At 34.3% G+C, this 12,718-nt stretch overlaps 1 protein-coding gene across 3 annotated transcripts in view; it reads right to left on the reverse strand.

Annotated features, from left to right (window-relative positions):
* The window catches only part of CTNND2 (catenin delta 2), a 968,406-nt gene that overhangs the window by 449,215 nt on the left and 506,473 nt on the right, over positions 1-12,718 (reverse strand). For 2 of the 3 annotated variants that reach the window (XM_060091590.1, XM_060091589.1), the window contains exons 1-2: positions 7,477-7,531; positions 6,387-6,503 (exon numbers count right to left, since the gene is read on the reverse strand). In XM_060091590.1, coding sequence (XP_059947573.1) covers positions 6,387-6,503; positions 7,477-7,531 — 172 coding nt within the window. Of the gene's footprint in view, positions 1-6,386; positions 6,504-7,476; positions 7,532-12,718 lie in introns of those variants that run through there. The other variant, XM_060091588.1, reaches the window with a different exon arrangement.

Genomic DNA, 12,718 nt, shown 5'->3' on the forward strand with positions numbered 1-12,718 from the left:
TGATTTCAGCCTTTTTTGCCTAGAATGGAAATGCCACAAGGGCAGAGATTCTCTGTTCTACTGTTAATAAGTGCTTAATATAGACGTTTAAAAAAAGAATGTAACACCTACCTGTGCCTATAGTGATACAATAAAAAGCCAGTATGTTAAGATTTGATTTTATCAGTTACTGTTGAAGTGACTTATTGTTTGATCAGTGGCAGTTTTAATATTTTAAATTCTGGGGGAATCCTATATGACATCTCCATAAGGTATTACCAGGAGACCCCTCCCTCCACTGTGCCCCGGGGAAAAGTCTGCTTAATCTGACTTTCTAACAAGAGATTTCTGCCTCTTTACTTTTCCTCACTTCCACCAGCTTTCATCTGACCCTCATGTTTGTGTGTTGTGCACCTGGAGTGCCTTGACAATTTCAAAACCCAATTATATTTTCATTAAAAATTTCCCCAGGCTCTAAACTCTGTGCTTGATTCCAGGAGACCCAGATAACACAGATGAGAATGATGTTTTTAGTGAGAAATTTGCATTGTTTTCTCTTGCTTAGGGAATGGATAAGAAGCACTTGGTATTTTACGTCTTTGCACATCAGTGGTGGAAGCTGAAGCCACAAGAACGAGACAAGGCCTCAATTCCGAGGTCTGCCTCTGAGCTGGTGACCTCTTTGGAGAAGGTATAGCATGCTTCTTAAATGTCCATGTGAAAGAAGGAAATTTAAAAGAAAGAAGTGAACATTAGCTGAAAAACAGGTGGAGATAAAATCTGGAGGGAAAGATAATGATAGCTCCCTGGAGGATATCACCACAGCCTGTGGGCTACCTGGGTGATTTCTCTCACCTTTTGCTCACACCTTTCACTGCTAACTTCCCATTGGCTCTATAACGCCAAAAGTAGTGGAGGAGGTGGGTGTGCGAGAATTTGGAAAGGAAACAAAAGGACACATGTAGCATCAGACGACTTCAGGCTTGAACCATGACAAACTTCTGCAGAGGAGACTCTCGTGTTTGTATTTCAAAAATTTGGACCAAAGGGCATATGATGAAGTAATTTCACAAGAAATGAACAATTCAAGGATGTACTCAACTATCTTGAATAAATGCATGTCCAGGAAAGGACTTGGGGTCTCCAGAGCCCAAGTGACAGTCATCAACCACTGGTGGGGTGAGGGGAACAGTAGGACTTGAATCCAGGTCTTATGGTTCCAAGGGCAGGATGGGCTTCCTTGAACCCCTACCCAGAGGATCTCCACTCCATCAGGTCTAACTAAGGACCTGGTTTCCACCATAACAGGTTATCAATATTGTGAGCCACATTATGTATATATTTATTATTTTGGTTATTCTAATTATTATAAAAATCTTATACTCTTAAACCACTTCTGAATCCTTTGTTGCCATGTTGCCAGGAGTTATGAAAATATTCACTTCACAAGGATGTCTCTTACCTTTGTTATTATTACATAAGAATATATGGGATAATATTTTATAGCATTTTAATAACCTGATCTCTCAACAATTTTCTCACCACATAGAATTAATTATATTCGCAGTAATTAAATGAAAATGACAGACTGTAAATCAAGAGTAATAATATATTCCTTTCTGTCAAACTACATATGATTATTTTATTTGGATTTTACCTGCTCAGAATGGTAACTTACATGATTGATTCTTGATTTCTTGAATATATTCTGATTTGAGAACTCAGTAAGATAACACTGCTTTCTTTGCCATAATACTCAGAATATCTTAAGTTCCTAAGATTTCCTTCCTACTGAATGCTGGGATATTCTAAGATATGGTAGAATTTCAATTTGTCCAGCTGCTATAGAAAAATACTTGCTATTTCAAAATATAATAATTAAACAAATTAACAATCTCTATAAACATATAGGCCCTTTTACCCCAAGCTGTCCATTCTCTTTCTGATTTCAACTGACAAATACTTTCATTAATTTTTGGCTGAGATATAATGACCCTTATTTCTGACTTTGTATCTCCAAGGATGCATGGATTTAATATGGTACTTGGTCCATGGCAGTTTAAGTCAAGCTGTATATTATATGAGAAGCTAATGGCCCTGAGCTTCTGTCAATAACTTTTTTTTTTCCAGTAAAGCAGCAGCAATTCTGGTGACTCCATGACACGTATTTATTAGAACTGAAATTACACAGCCAGCAGTCACAAAATAGTGGTGGGCGGCAGAGGTTGTACACATGATTTACATACTGTTTACGATAGCACTTTGTAAAAAATGGGAAGTGTTGGAAAACACTGATAACTGTAGGACGCTACAGTCTGTATACTAGAGGAGTTATTGCTTGCCTTAGGGTCAAGAAGGTGGGTTTACTGAGATTCAACTTTTACTTTAATCAGATCTTGGAAAGAAAAATAACAAAAGCTTTTAAACAACAAATTCTGTACCATGTGCTTAGGGGCTGAGACTGGTTGCCATTGTAATAATGTTTCAAGCTGGTTTTAGACTGTATTTCGTGTTTTAGTCTCCTTCGGGTTAGGACTAAGACACTGGCTCTCAAGGGCAGCGTGCCAGGTCCAATTTAGCATCAGCTATTTCATGTCTATTCTAGTTAATGAGTCCATTGATTGAATCATCACACAAACAAGGGACGAGCAGAATCTCATGGGCTTGTGCTAATTATATGAAACATGTCGAAGAGCCATTACATATTATATGCATTATGTTTATATAAATATAAACACGTATATTGTTCTAGTATTGAGTAGAAGGTTGTGCTGATTATTCTCTTTGTTCCACATATTCATTCTCCACCCTTCTCCCCTCAGAGACTGTTTCACAAGGTCCACTTGGCACTTGGTTTATGATTGGACTTGGCCAGTGAGAGGCACGAGAAGGGCATCAGAAGTTAGAGGAGAGAGAGGCCAGGGTATTTATTTCTCTGCTCCCGCCAGCCCTGCCTCTGGACTCTGCTGGTACTAGTCCCTCGATTTTTCCTTCGGGACTAAGGGTGGCAAGGGTTTCCATCGGTTGCTACCCCTTGAGTATCTCTGCAGGCATTGATTGCTCCCTGAATCTTGCTCACTTCTTGGTAAATCGTCCCCTAATTAAATTCTCTTCAGTTTAACTTTTTTTGAGTAGACTCTATTTCCCATCTGGACCCTGATGCAAATACAAACAGCAATTAGGATTATTAATTTATGATAGTCTAAGTACTTAAAATTAGCAATAATTGATACCCCAAATGATAGCTGTCTACTCAATATTTTTAAATTAACTTCCTAAACTTTATTCAGTTCGTTCAGTCTCAAATTGACTCTGAAAATGTTAAGAACAAACATTTCATAAGAACACGAATATTCCACATTTCACTGTGGTTCAGATCTTTTGGTATAAAATTTTCAAGTGGCACTTTCATCACCTGTGTTTTTTGTCTGTTTGTTCATTTTTTTATTTTGCTTTGTTTCTTTTCCTATCTTCAAACAAGGAAGCAGGGCCTTCCAAAAAGAATAACTAATTAAAATCTTAGGAGTTTTCAAAAAGATAATTCACTACCTAATAACATAAACTAAGTAATATTTCTGAACACCAACTAATTCAGCAGTTAGCAAATATATTTCAAAAAAATCTTACTGGAGTTTTTAAATTTCCCATAATGAAGATACACCTTTTGTAGATAGTGTTTGAAAACATTCTGCAGAAATACAAAAGTGAACACTAAAAGTTCTTTCTACTTCTCCTGGGTGTAGCAGAGTGTCTCAATTCAGAAATTCAGGATTATTAGTTGACTTAAAGTTTTTTTTTTTAAGTTCATATACTTATCCTTTCTATTATTTTATTGATTTATCTCTTTTAGTATTCATTTATTTATTTCTTCTACTCCTTTTCATATTACTTTATCTCTGCATTGCTTCTAGTGTTTCCATCTTCCTAGCTTCTTTTGGTTTATTTAACCCTTTTTAAGGTGTCCCAGTAATGAATACACAACACTTTACTTTTTCTTTTATTTTTAATAATAAATTATGATTTCCTCTGAGTGCAGTTTTTTACCATACACTTATGTTTTCATTATAAAATGTTGCTATTCTGGGCTTCCCTTGTGGCGCAGTGGTTGAGAGTCCGCCTGCTGATGCAGGGGACATGGGTTCATGTCCTGGTCTGGGAAGATCCCACATGCCGTGGAGCGGCTGGGCCTGTGAGCCATGGCTGCTGAGCCTGTGCGTCCAGAGCCTGTGCTCCGCAACAGGGAGAGGACACAACAGTGAGAGGCCCGTGTACCACAAAAAAAAAAAAAAAGTTGCTATTCTATTTGCTTTGTAAATAGTATGTAGTTATCTCTTTGCTTCTGTTTTGATTCACAGTGGCCAAAAGTATGTCTCTTAATTTTAATGTGATTATATGATTGCTTAGCATTTTATTATTTACTTTTAATTTTACTGAATTATCATCAAAGAATGTGGTCTTCCTATGCTTTTTAATTTTTAGGATTGTCTTTACAGTCCATCAGCTGATCAATTTTTATAAATTTTCCTTGGACATATATAACAAGTGTTTATTATTATTCAAAAAATGTTTTTAATTTATTTAATGCATGATTTGTTAATTATTTATTCCAACTTTCTGTGGCCTTTCTCTTTTAGTATTCAGTCTGATTCTGAATACTAAAAGAAAAAGTGTTCACAATATTTTTCATCACCTTCTTTCATTTTTAATAATTTTTAATATCCAGGTGCTATTTTGTTTGGCACATACATATTCACCAGATTTTACCACATAATTAGAAGTTAAATTATTTTTACTGGATAATTCCTTTTTGACCCTGCTTAGTGCTTCTGCATTAAATTCCACTTCACCTCACATTATTCTTCCCAATCCCACTCCTTGTGTTCATTGTATTTGCTGTCACTACTTTGTCTATTCCTTTAATTTCAACATTTATTTCATTAATATAAGTGTGTATATTAAACATAACATCACTATTTTATTTTCATTTACTGCAAATTTGAATTATTCTTTTCAGATAATTCAGTGCTTACATATAGTGTTAGATTGATATACTTGATTTATCACTTCTATTTTAATGTGCTTCTTAATTTACTCTTTTCTTCCTTCTTTTTTCTGTACTTTCTATGAATAAAACGTTATCCCCCTCCTAAAATCATAATAAAATATATTTCTCTATTATTCTATAAAAAATAAGATAGCCAATATCATCCTCCCGAGACAGTATTTTATCTCTGCTTTCCTTACTCTATAATAAAATGAGTACATGTGCCTCAAATATTAATTAAATATAGTTCTAACTATAACTACCCCTACAAAAGAAATATATTTATAGACTTTGAGAAAAAAGAGGTAACAATCTTACATTTTAAAATATAAAACACAGAGAACAAGTATAATACAAATCTCGCATCTTACTTTAGGAGTTTTATTAAGGGGATGCATATGGTTAAAATAAATCTGGATATTCATGATGATGTTACCCTAAGAGTCGTGATATTATAAAGATCATAGAGAAATGAACTAATATATAAATTAAATGGCTTTGAGATCACTATGCTATCTTACTCTTATATCTTTCTTTTATATGCAAACCTTAATGGGTATTCAAGGAAATTTTATTTTTTTAAATTAAGGAATAAAATGCTCCACTGATTTCTCATGTAGAAATTATCAGGGTAATGTACATTTTAATGATTTAATTTTTAGCTTTTTGTGAGATTTTATTAAAATAGGTCAAGAGAATTTTATAATTTATTAAAATGAGGCTCATTTCAATTCATAGAACTTTAATTTCAAAGCCTCAGCTACTCTGGTTGAAAAATATATAACTAAGTAAAAGAAAGAAATCTTTAAATATTCTATTGAGATTAATATAGCTATTCAAGATAGCTAAACATAGAATTAGAAGGAGTTATTGCATAGTACTATAACATGGTACTAAATAGTACTGCATATATTACATCATTTTTTCCATTTTGTTATATAATTGCTCTACCATTTAAGATCTCTACCAACAATAATCTGTATGAGTAAAGCATTGATAGTTAACTTTAAAGCAGACACTGTGTTGATTAAACAACTAAATGATGAGTTCATACAATGTGCTACTCTAGATGCCAAAAAGGATATCAGAGAATTGGTGAGGATCACCAATATGTCAATAATTGGTGAGAAATCTAGATGATAATTACTGACTTAAGAGAGTTTCTAATCAAATGTGAATTAGTGTGGGGTAATGTCAGAAGGAAGTAGGTGAGAGAGGAGTGAAATGGATAAAACAAGTATAAACACATCTTGAAGTCCTATTAGATATGGCTCATGATATAAATTATAATAATACTATAATATTAATGACATAATGCTCTTATATTTTAATTGTTTTCAAGCTTAACTGTCATTTGACTTACTTTCACTTGTTGAATAGTCTTGTGGGTCAAGTATTCCTGATTCCTGCAGTGATCTAATACAGGAGTCCACCAATTCAAGACCTGTTGTGAGCTCATCTTCGATATCTTTTTGACCATCTGAAATATAATATTTTAAAGACATGAACAAATACATGGTAATGTCAATATTAAAGCTTAAGACTGTCATTTAATAATCAAAAATATCCTAACCAAAGATATTACCTTTTTGAAATTCTCATTAGATATCACATTGTAACCCTTGGTCAACCACCATTAAAAACCAAGGCCAGCCAAGTCTATGTATCCATGAAGAACATAAAGTTCCTAGGGAACTGGAAGAAATTAACTCCCACGAAATCTTGAGCTATCAGAACAGCTTCATCTAATTTTAGTGTCATGTGTTGTCATATTCATTTTCATAAGTCTCTTCCTAAAGTTCACAAGAAAATTAATCAATAGAGATATATGTAGCAGTAAGTATAAATGCTCATCAAGAAGCTCTACTTTCAATTTAAATGTCCATCAACAGAAGAATGGATAAAGAAGATGTGGTGCATATATATATATATATATATACATATACAATGGAATATTACTCAGCTATAAAAAAGTGAAATAATGCCATTTGCAGCAACATAGATGGACCTAGAGATGATCATACTAAGTGAAGTAAGTCAAAGAGAGAAAGGCAAATACTATATGATATCACTTGTGTGTGGAACCTAAAATATGATACAAATGAATTTATTTGCAAAATAGAAAACAGACTCACAGACATAGAAAACAAACTCATGGTTACCAAAGGGGAAAGGGGGTAGGGGATGGATAAATTAGGAGTTTGGGATTAGCAGATACAAACGACTTTATGTAAAATAGATAAACAACAAGGACCTACTGTATAGCACAGGGAAATGTATCGAATATCTCATAATAAACCATAATGGAAAGGAATATGAAAAAGAATATATATATATATATATATATATATATATATATATATATATATATAAATCACTTTGCTGTACACCAGAAACTAACACAAAACTGTAAATCAACTATACTTCAATAAAAAAAAGAAGCTGTACTTTACCTTGTGATTGCCAGTGAAACTGCTCTTCTGCTGAACTATAAAAGAGAGAATACATAGGTATAATGAATCGGTTAGAAACAAAAGAACTCTAGACTATAAGTCACAAAGGCACATGAGGGTAGTAATGGTGGCTCCATGGAACTCCCTTTAATTTCTGACTGAGAAAAGGGATCCCATTTTGACATGATCTTAACTTTAATATGTTTGATGTATACCGCTTTTGAATCACAGGTATTAGCATGTTATAAATTGACATCGTTCAGTAATTTTCAGAAGAATAACTCATTTTTTACAAATCCCAACATATCATACTTATTCCTTACAATAATTTCTACATACATGCAGTTCTATTCAACTTTAGTCATTTTAAAATACAAATCTGAATAGTTTCATGTAGACTTTGTAAGGTATTCTAATAAAGAAATAACTTTCTCCATTTTCATTATAAAGAGATAGAATAAATCTATACCTTCTTCTAGACATATCATATAAGGAGTTCCTTTCAGCTGTTTATTATATTTCAAATTAAGTCATATAAAAGTTATAACACTTTACACCAATTGAATATACAGTTCCCAAATTCTCACTTTATAAGTACATCTTATAAAATGACCCAGGTAGAAGGGGTTGTTCATCTAAATGATATGCCAAAGATACTGTGCAGATTGTAACAATGTAGGCACATACATTTTTTCTGAATGATTTATTGAAATACATAAATAAATTTAAAATTTCTAAATATGAACAGCTCTTTCATTATATATGCAAATAGTTCCAACATACCCTTTTTTAATATGTCAATAATTTGTGAGAAATCTAGATGCCAATTACTCACGGGTATCATTTTGAGAATGACTTTCTACCCTTATTTCACTAGATCTTTTACTCTGATCAAGCAGCTTCTATGAATAGCTCATCAGTTTCACAACAGCAAGTAGGTTTTAGAACTTTAATCTGTACCTTAGAGATGGCTTCTGAATACATTTGCTAGGGGAAAAGGAAACTCTGGTATAAATCAGCATTCAGAATAGCCATGATTGATATACATGAATATAAGAGTAGTCCCTTAAGAGACATATGACTTTTTTAGGCTATCTTTTTCCTCAGCCAATCCATTTTAGCAAAGTGGAAAATGGTTTTGCAATGATGAGAGCTATAGACAATTGATACATGAAATGATAACATTACAAATTCAGTCCAATGCAACTTCTTGCTTCAGAAGGATGTAGCATGATAAAGTAGTAAGGTCTAACTGCAAAGTTTAACACTTAAAACAGAAATGTAATACTATAATTAATATTTTAAAAATTACAAAGCATGTTCACTTAGTAAGTGGCATTTAATATAGGGGTGGAAAATGCTTTCATAATTGTAGTGAGTTGAATGGTGCCCTTCCCCCGCAAAAGATATGTCCACACTAAATCCCTAGAAATTGTGAATGGTTACTTATTGGAAAAGGGTTTTCACAGATGTAATTAAGTTAAAGATCTTCAGATAAGATCATCCTAAATCCAATGACAAGTGTCCTTAAAAAAAATCCTTAGAGGAGAAAGATGCAGAGGAGAATGTCAGAGGCAGAGACAGAGACTGGAGTTATGCATCTTTAAGTCAAGGAATGTCTGGAGCCAGCAGAACATGGATGAGTTAAGAAAAATTCCTCCCCTTTAGCCTTCTTAGGGGACATAGCCCTGTCGATAGCACTTGATTTTGAACTTCTGGACTCCCAAACTGTGAGATAATAAATGTCTTATATTTTAAGCCACTCAGTTATAGTAATTTGTTATGGCAGCCCAAGGAAGACAATACAGTATTTTTCTGATACAATAAAAATGTTCTCATGCTATATCCTTCAAGATTTACTACTATCTCTATGCTACTACATTCCTTTTACCAGTTCAGTCCTTTGCTGAGTACTTACTGTATACCAAGTCTCTGCTAATTCACAACAGTCACTAATGGCTTTTGGTGGATGGGGAATAACTGGCTTATTAATGTTAAATAACTTGACCACACACATCATAAGGAACTCAGTAGGGATTTAAACTAATCTGTCCAACTCCAAAAGTCATAGAACAGAGTTGGAGTAATCAGGCTTCCTGTCTTCAGACTATAGTACAAAGCTCTAGTAATCAAAAGAGTATGGTACTGGTGCAAAAACAGACACATAGATCAATGGAATAGAATAAAGAGTCCAGAAATAAACCCACACACTTATGGTCAATTAATCTATGACAAAGGAGGCAAGAATATACAATGGAGAGAAGACAGTCTCTTCAATATGTGGTGCTGGAAAAACTGGAGAGCTACATGTAAAAGAATGAAATTAGAACATTCTCTATCTTCATATACAAAGATAAACTCAAACTGGATTAAGACCAGATACTATAAAACTCATAGAGGAAAACGTAGGCAGAACACTCTTTGACATAAATTTCAGCAATATATTTTTTATTGGATCCATATCCTAAAGCAAAGGAAACAAAAGTAAAAATAAACTAATGGGACCTCATTAAACTTAAAAGCTTTTCTACAGCAAAGGAAACCATCGACAAAATGACAACACAACCTACTGAATGGGAGAAGGTATTTGCAAATGATATGACCAAAAAGGGCTTAATTCCAAAATATACAAATAGCTCATGCAACTCAATATCAAAAAAATAAACAACCCAATTAAAAAATGGGCAGAAGAACTGAATAGACATTTTTTTCAAAGAGGAAATGCAGATGGCCACCAGGCACATGAAAAGATGCTCAATATTGCTAGTCATCAGGGAAATGCAAATCAAAACTGCAATGAGATATCACCTCACACCTGTCAGAATGGCTATCATCAAAAAGAACACTAATGATAGATGTTGGCAAGGATGTGGAAAAAAGGGAACCCTTGTACACTGTTGGTGGGAATGTAAATTGCTGCAGTCACTGTGGAAAACAGTATGAAGGTTTCTCAAAAAACTAGAAACAGAACTACATATGAGCCAACAATTCCACTCCTGGGTATATATCCAAAAAACACCCCACTATTTTGAAAAGATAGTGCACTCCAATGTTCACAGTAGCATTGTTTACAATTGCCAAGCTATGGAAGCAACCGAGGTGTCCATCAACAGATGAATGGATAAAGAAGATATGATATATAATGGAATACTACTCAGCAATACAAAAGAAGGAAATTTTGCCATTTGCAGCAACATGGATGGACTTAGAGGGCATTATGCTAAATGAAATAAGTCAGACAGGGCTTCTCTGGTGGTGCAGTGGTTGAGAGTCTGCCTGCCGATGTAGGGGACACAGGCTCGTGCCCCGGTTGGGAAGATCCCACATGCCATGGAGCGGCTGGGCCCGTGAGCCATGGCCGCTGAGCCTGCACGTCCGGAGCCTGTGCTCCGCAACGGGAGAGGCCACAGTGGTGAGAGGCCCACATACCACAAAAAAAGAAAAAAAAAAAGTCAGACAGAGAAAGACAAATACTGGAGAAAGACAAATACTGTATAATATCACTTATAGGTGGAATCTAAAAACAACAACAACAACAACAACAACAACAAACCCCAACAAACTAGAGAATAAAACAGGGAAAAAGCAGATTCACAGGTGTAGAGGACAAACTAGTTATTACCAGTGGGGAGAGGGAAGAAGGGAGGGGTAAGAAAGGAGTAGAGGGAAAAAAGGGTTATTATGGAATTATATAAAATCATGTGTCTGAAACTTTTGAAAATTGTAAAGCACCACAGAATTTAAAGAATCCTCCATTCAATGAAAACAACAACAACAAAAAAGTCATGGAGGGAAACACACTTGTTACTTCCCACTTGAAACAATAAGAATGCCCAAGTCACTGGAAGCTTCTCCCATGTCTCATCAAAGCCCTGTTCTCCTCTCCTTTCAGGCACATTAAAAAGCACACTTCCCTGCCCCCTTGCATGTAGATGGGGGCAGGTGCCACCTCCTTCCCCAAGAACAGAAGGGCAGGTACGCGATCTCCATGCACTCCCTTGTTAAGCCCTGAGTTGAGGTGGGTCTCTGAGTAACCGTGCGAAGGGAACATTTCCGCCAACCCAGCGACGACACAACACAAGTGAGAAACAAACCACTGTTTTGCTGAAACTCTGAAGTTGGAGGGTTGTTTGTTTTGGTAGAATAAATGTCACACTGACTAATACAGAAATGTGCCATTATTTGAGTTCATAAGGAATTTTCTACTTCTCCATCTTTCATTTCCACAGTTTAGAGCTGGAAGACAATGTTTTGGGTCACCCTAGCACAAATAAGGTGGTGCCACCACTTTCATGCATCCTTTGAGATTTATCCACTCATCCACCATAATGGGTGATTTCATATACAGAACTACACAACACACTGTTAAATAATATTTACTTTTTGTTTGTCTCTTTCAAAAGTGTTTTGATTTTACATGCAACAGAAATAAGAAGGAACATTTTTTATTAAAGTTGAAAAAATATCACTGACACTGAATATGAAACTATGCTCTCAAAGCATGAGCATCCTACTTTTCAGTAGACAAAGAGCACTAATCACTTAAATGGTTTCCTGATTCCTTTAGCACAGTTAAAATGCATTACACGTATGACTGATCACAGAAAATAGAAGTCCCAAGAGAAACTGGGTTTAGATTTTATTTCCTCTAAGTGCACACTTTACTCTCTCTGTTAGGGGATTCTATACAACTGCATATTTTGTGCATTTGATTCTTTTTCTTAAAGACCACTCTAGGATGGATGCTTTTATAAAAAGCAAACTCTTTATTCATTCAATAAACACAAATTATGCCTATGTCTCACACACTCTTATTTCAGGTGTTTAGGAATTACTCGTGGCTTTCTCCCAATTATATCATTCAGTTTAATATAACATAAAAGTCATTTCTGAGGTTGTTGTAACTTCCATGCATGTTCAATTTCAGGAAATAAAGTTTGCTTTCACTACTGAAATTCTATTTCTTTAAATAGAAATAGTTTCTAAAGAATTAAAATTAATAAAAATGTACATGCAATTTAGATTAATCTATATTTAAATATAACTTTGTATAAGTTTCAGAACTCTGTTATTATGAGGAAAAAAATATATGTATATTTATAACAAAAACTATCATAAGTAACATTTACCTTTTAAACATACACATAATATACATGTAAGACTGGTAGTGCTAGGAAAGAAATTTTTTTTTTAAGCAAAAAGGAAATTTATTGGAAGGACTTCTGGGACCTCACAAAACTGA

The sequence above is a fragment of the Mesoplodon densirostris genome, chromosome 3, assembly GCF_025265405.1.
Source record: "Mesoplodon densirostris isolate mMesDen1 chromosome 3, mMesDen1 primary haplotype, whole genome shotgun sequence".
NCBI classification, from domain to species: Eukaryota; Metazoa; Chordata; class Mammalia; order Artiodactyla; family Ziphiidae; genus Mesoplodon; species Mesoplodon densirostris.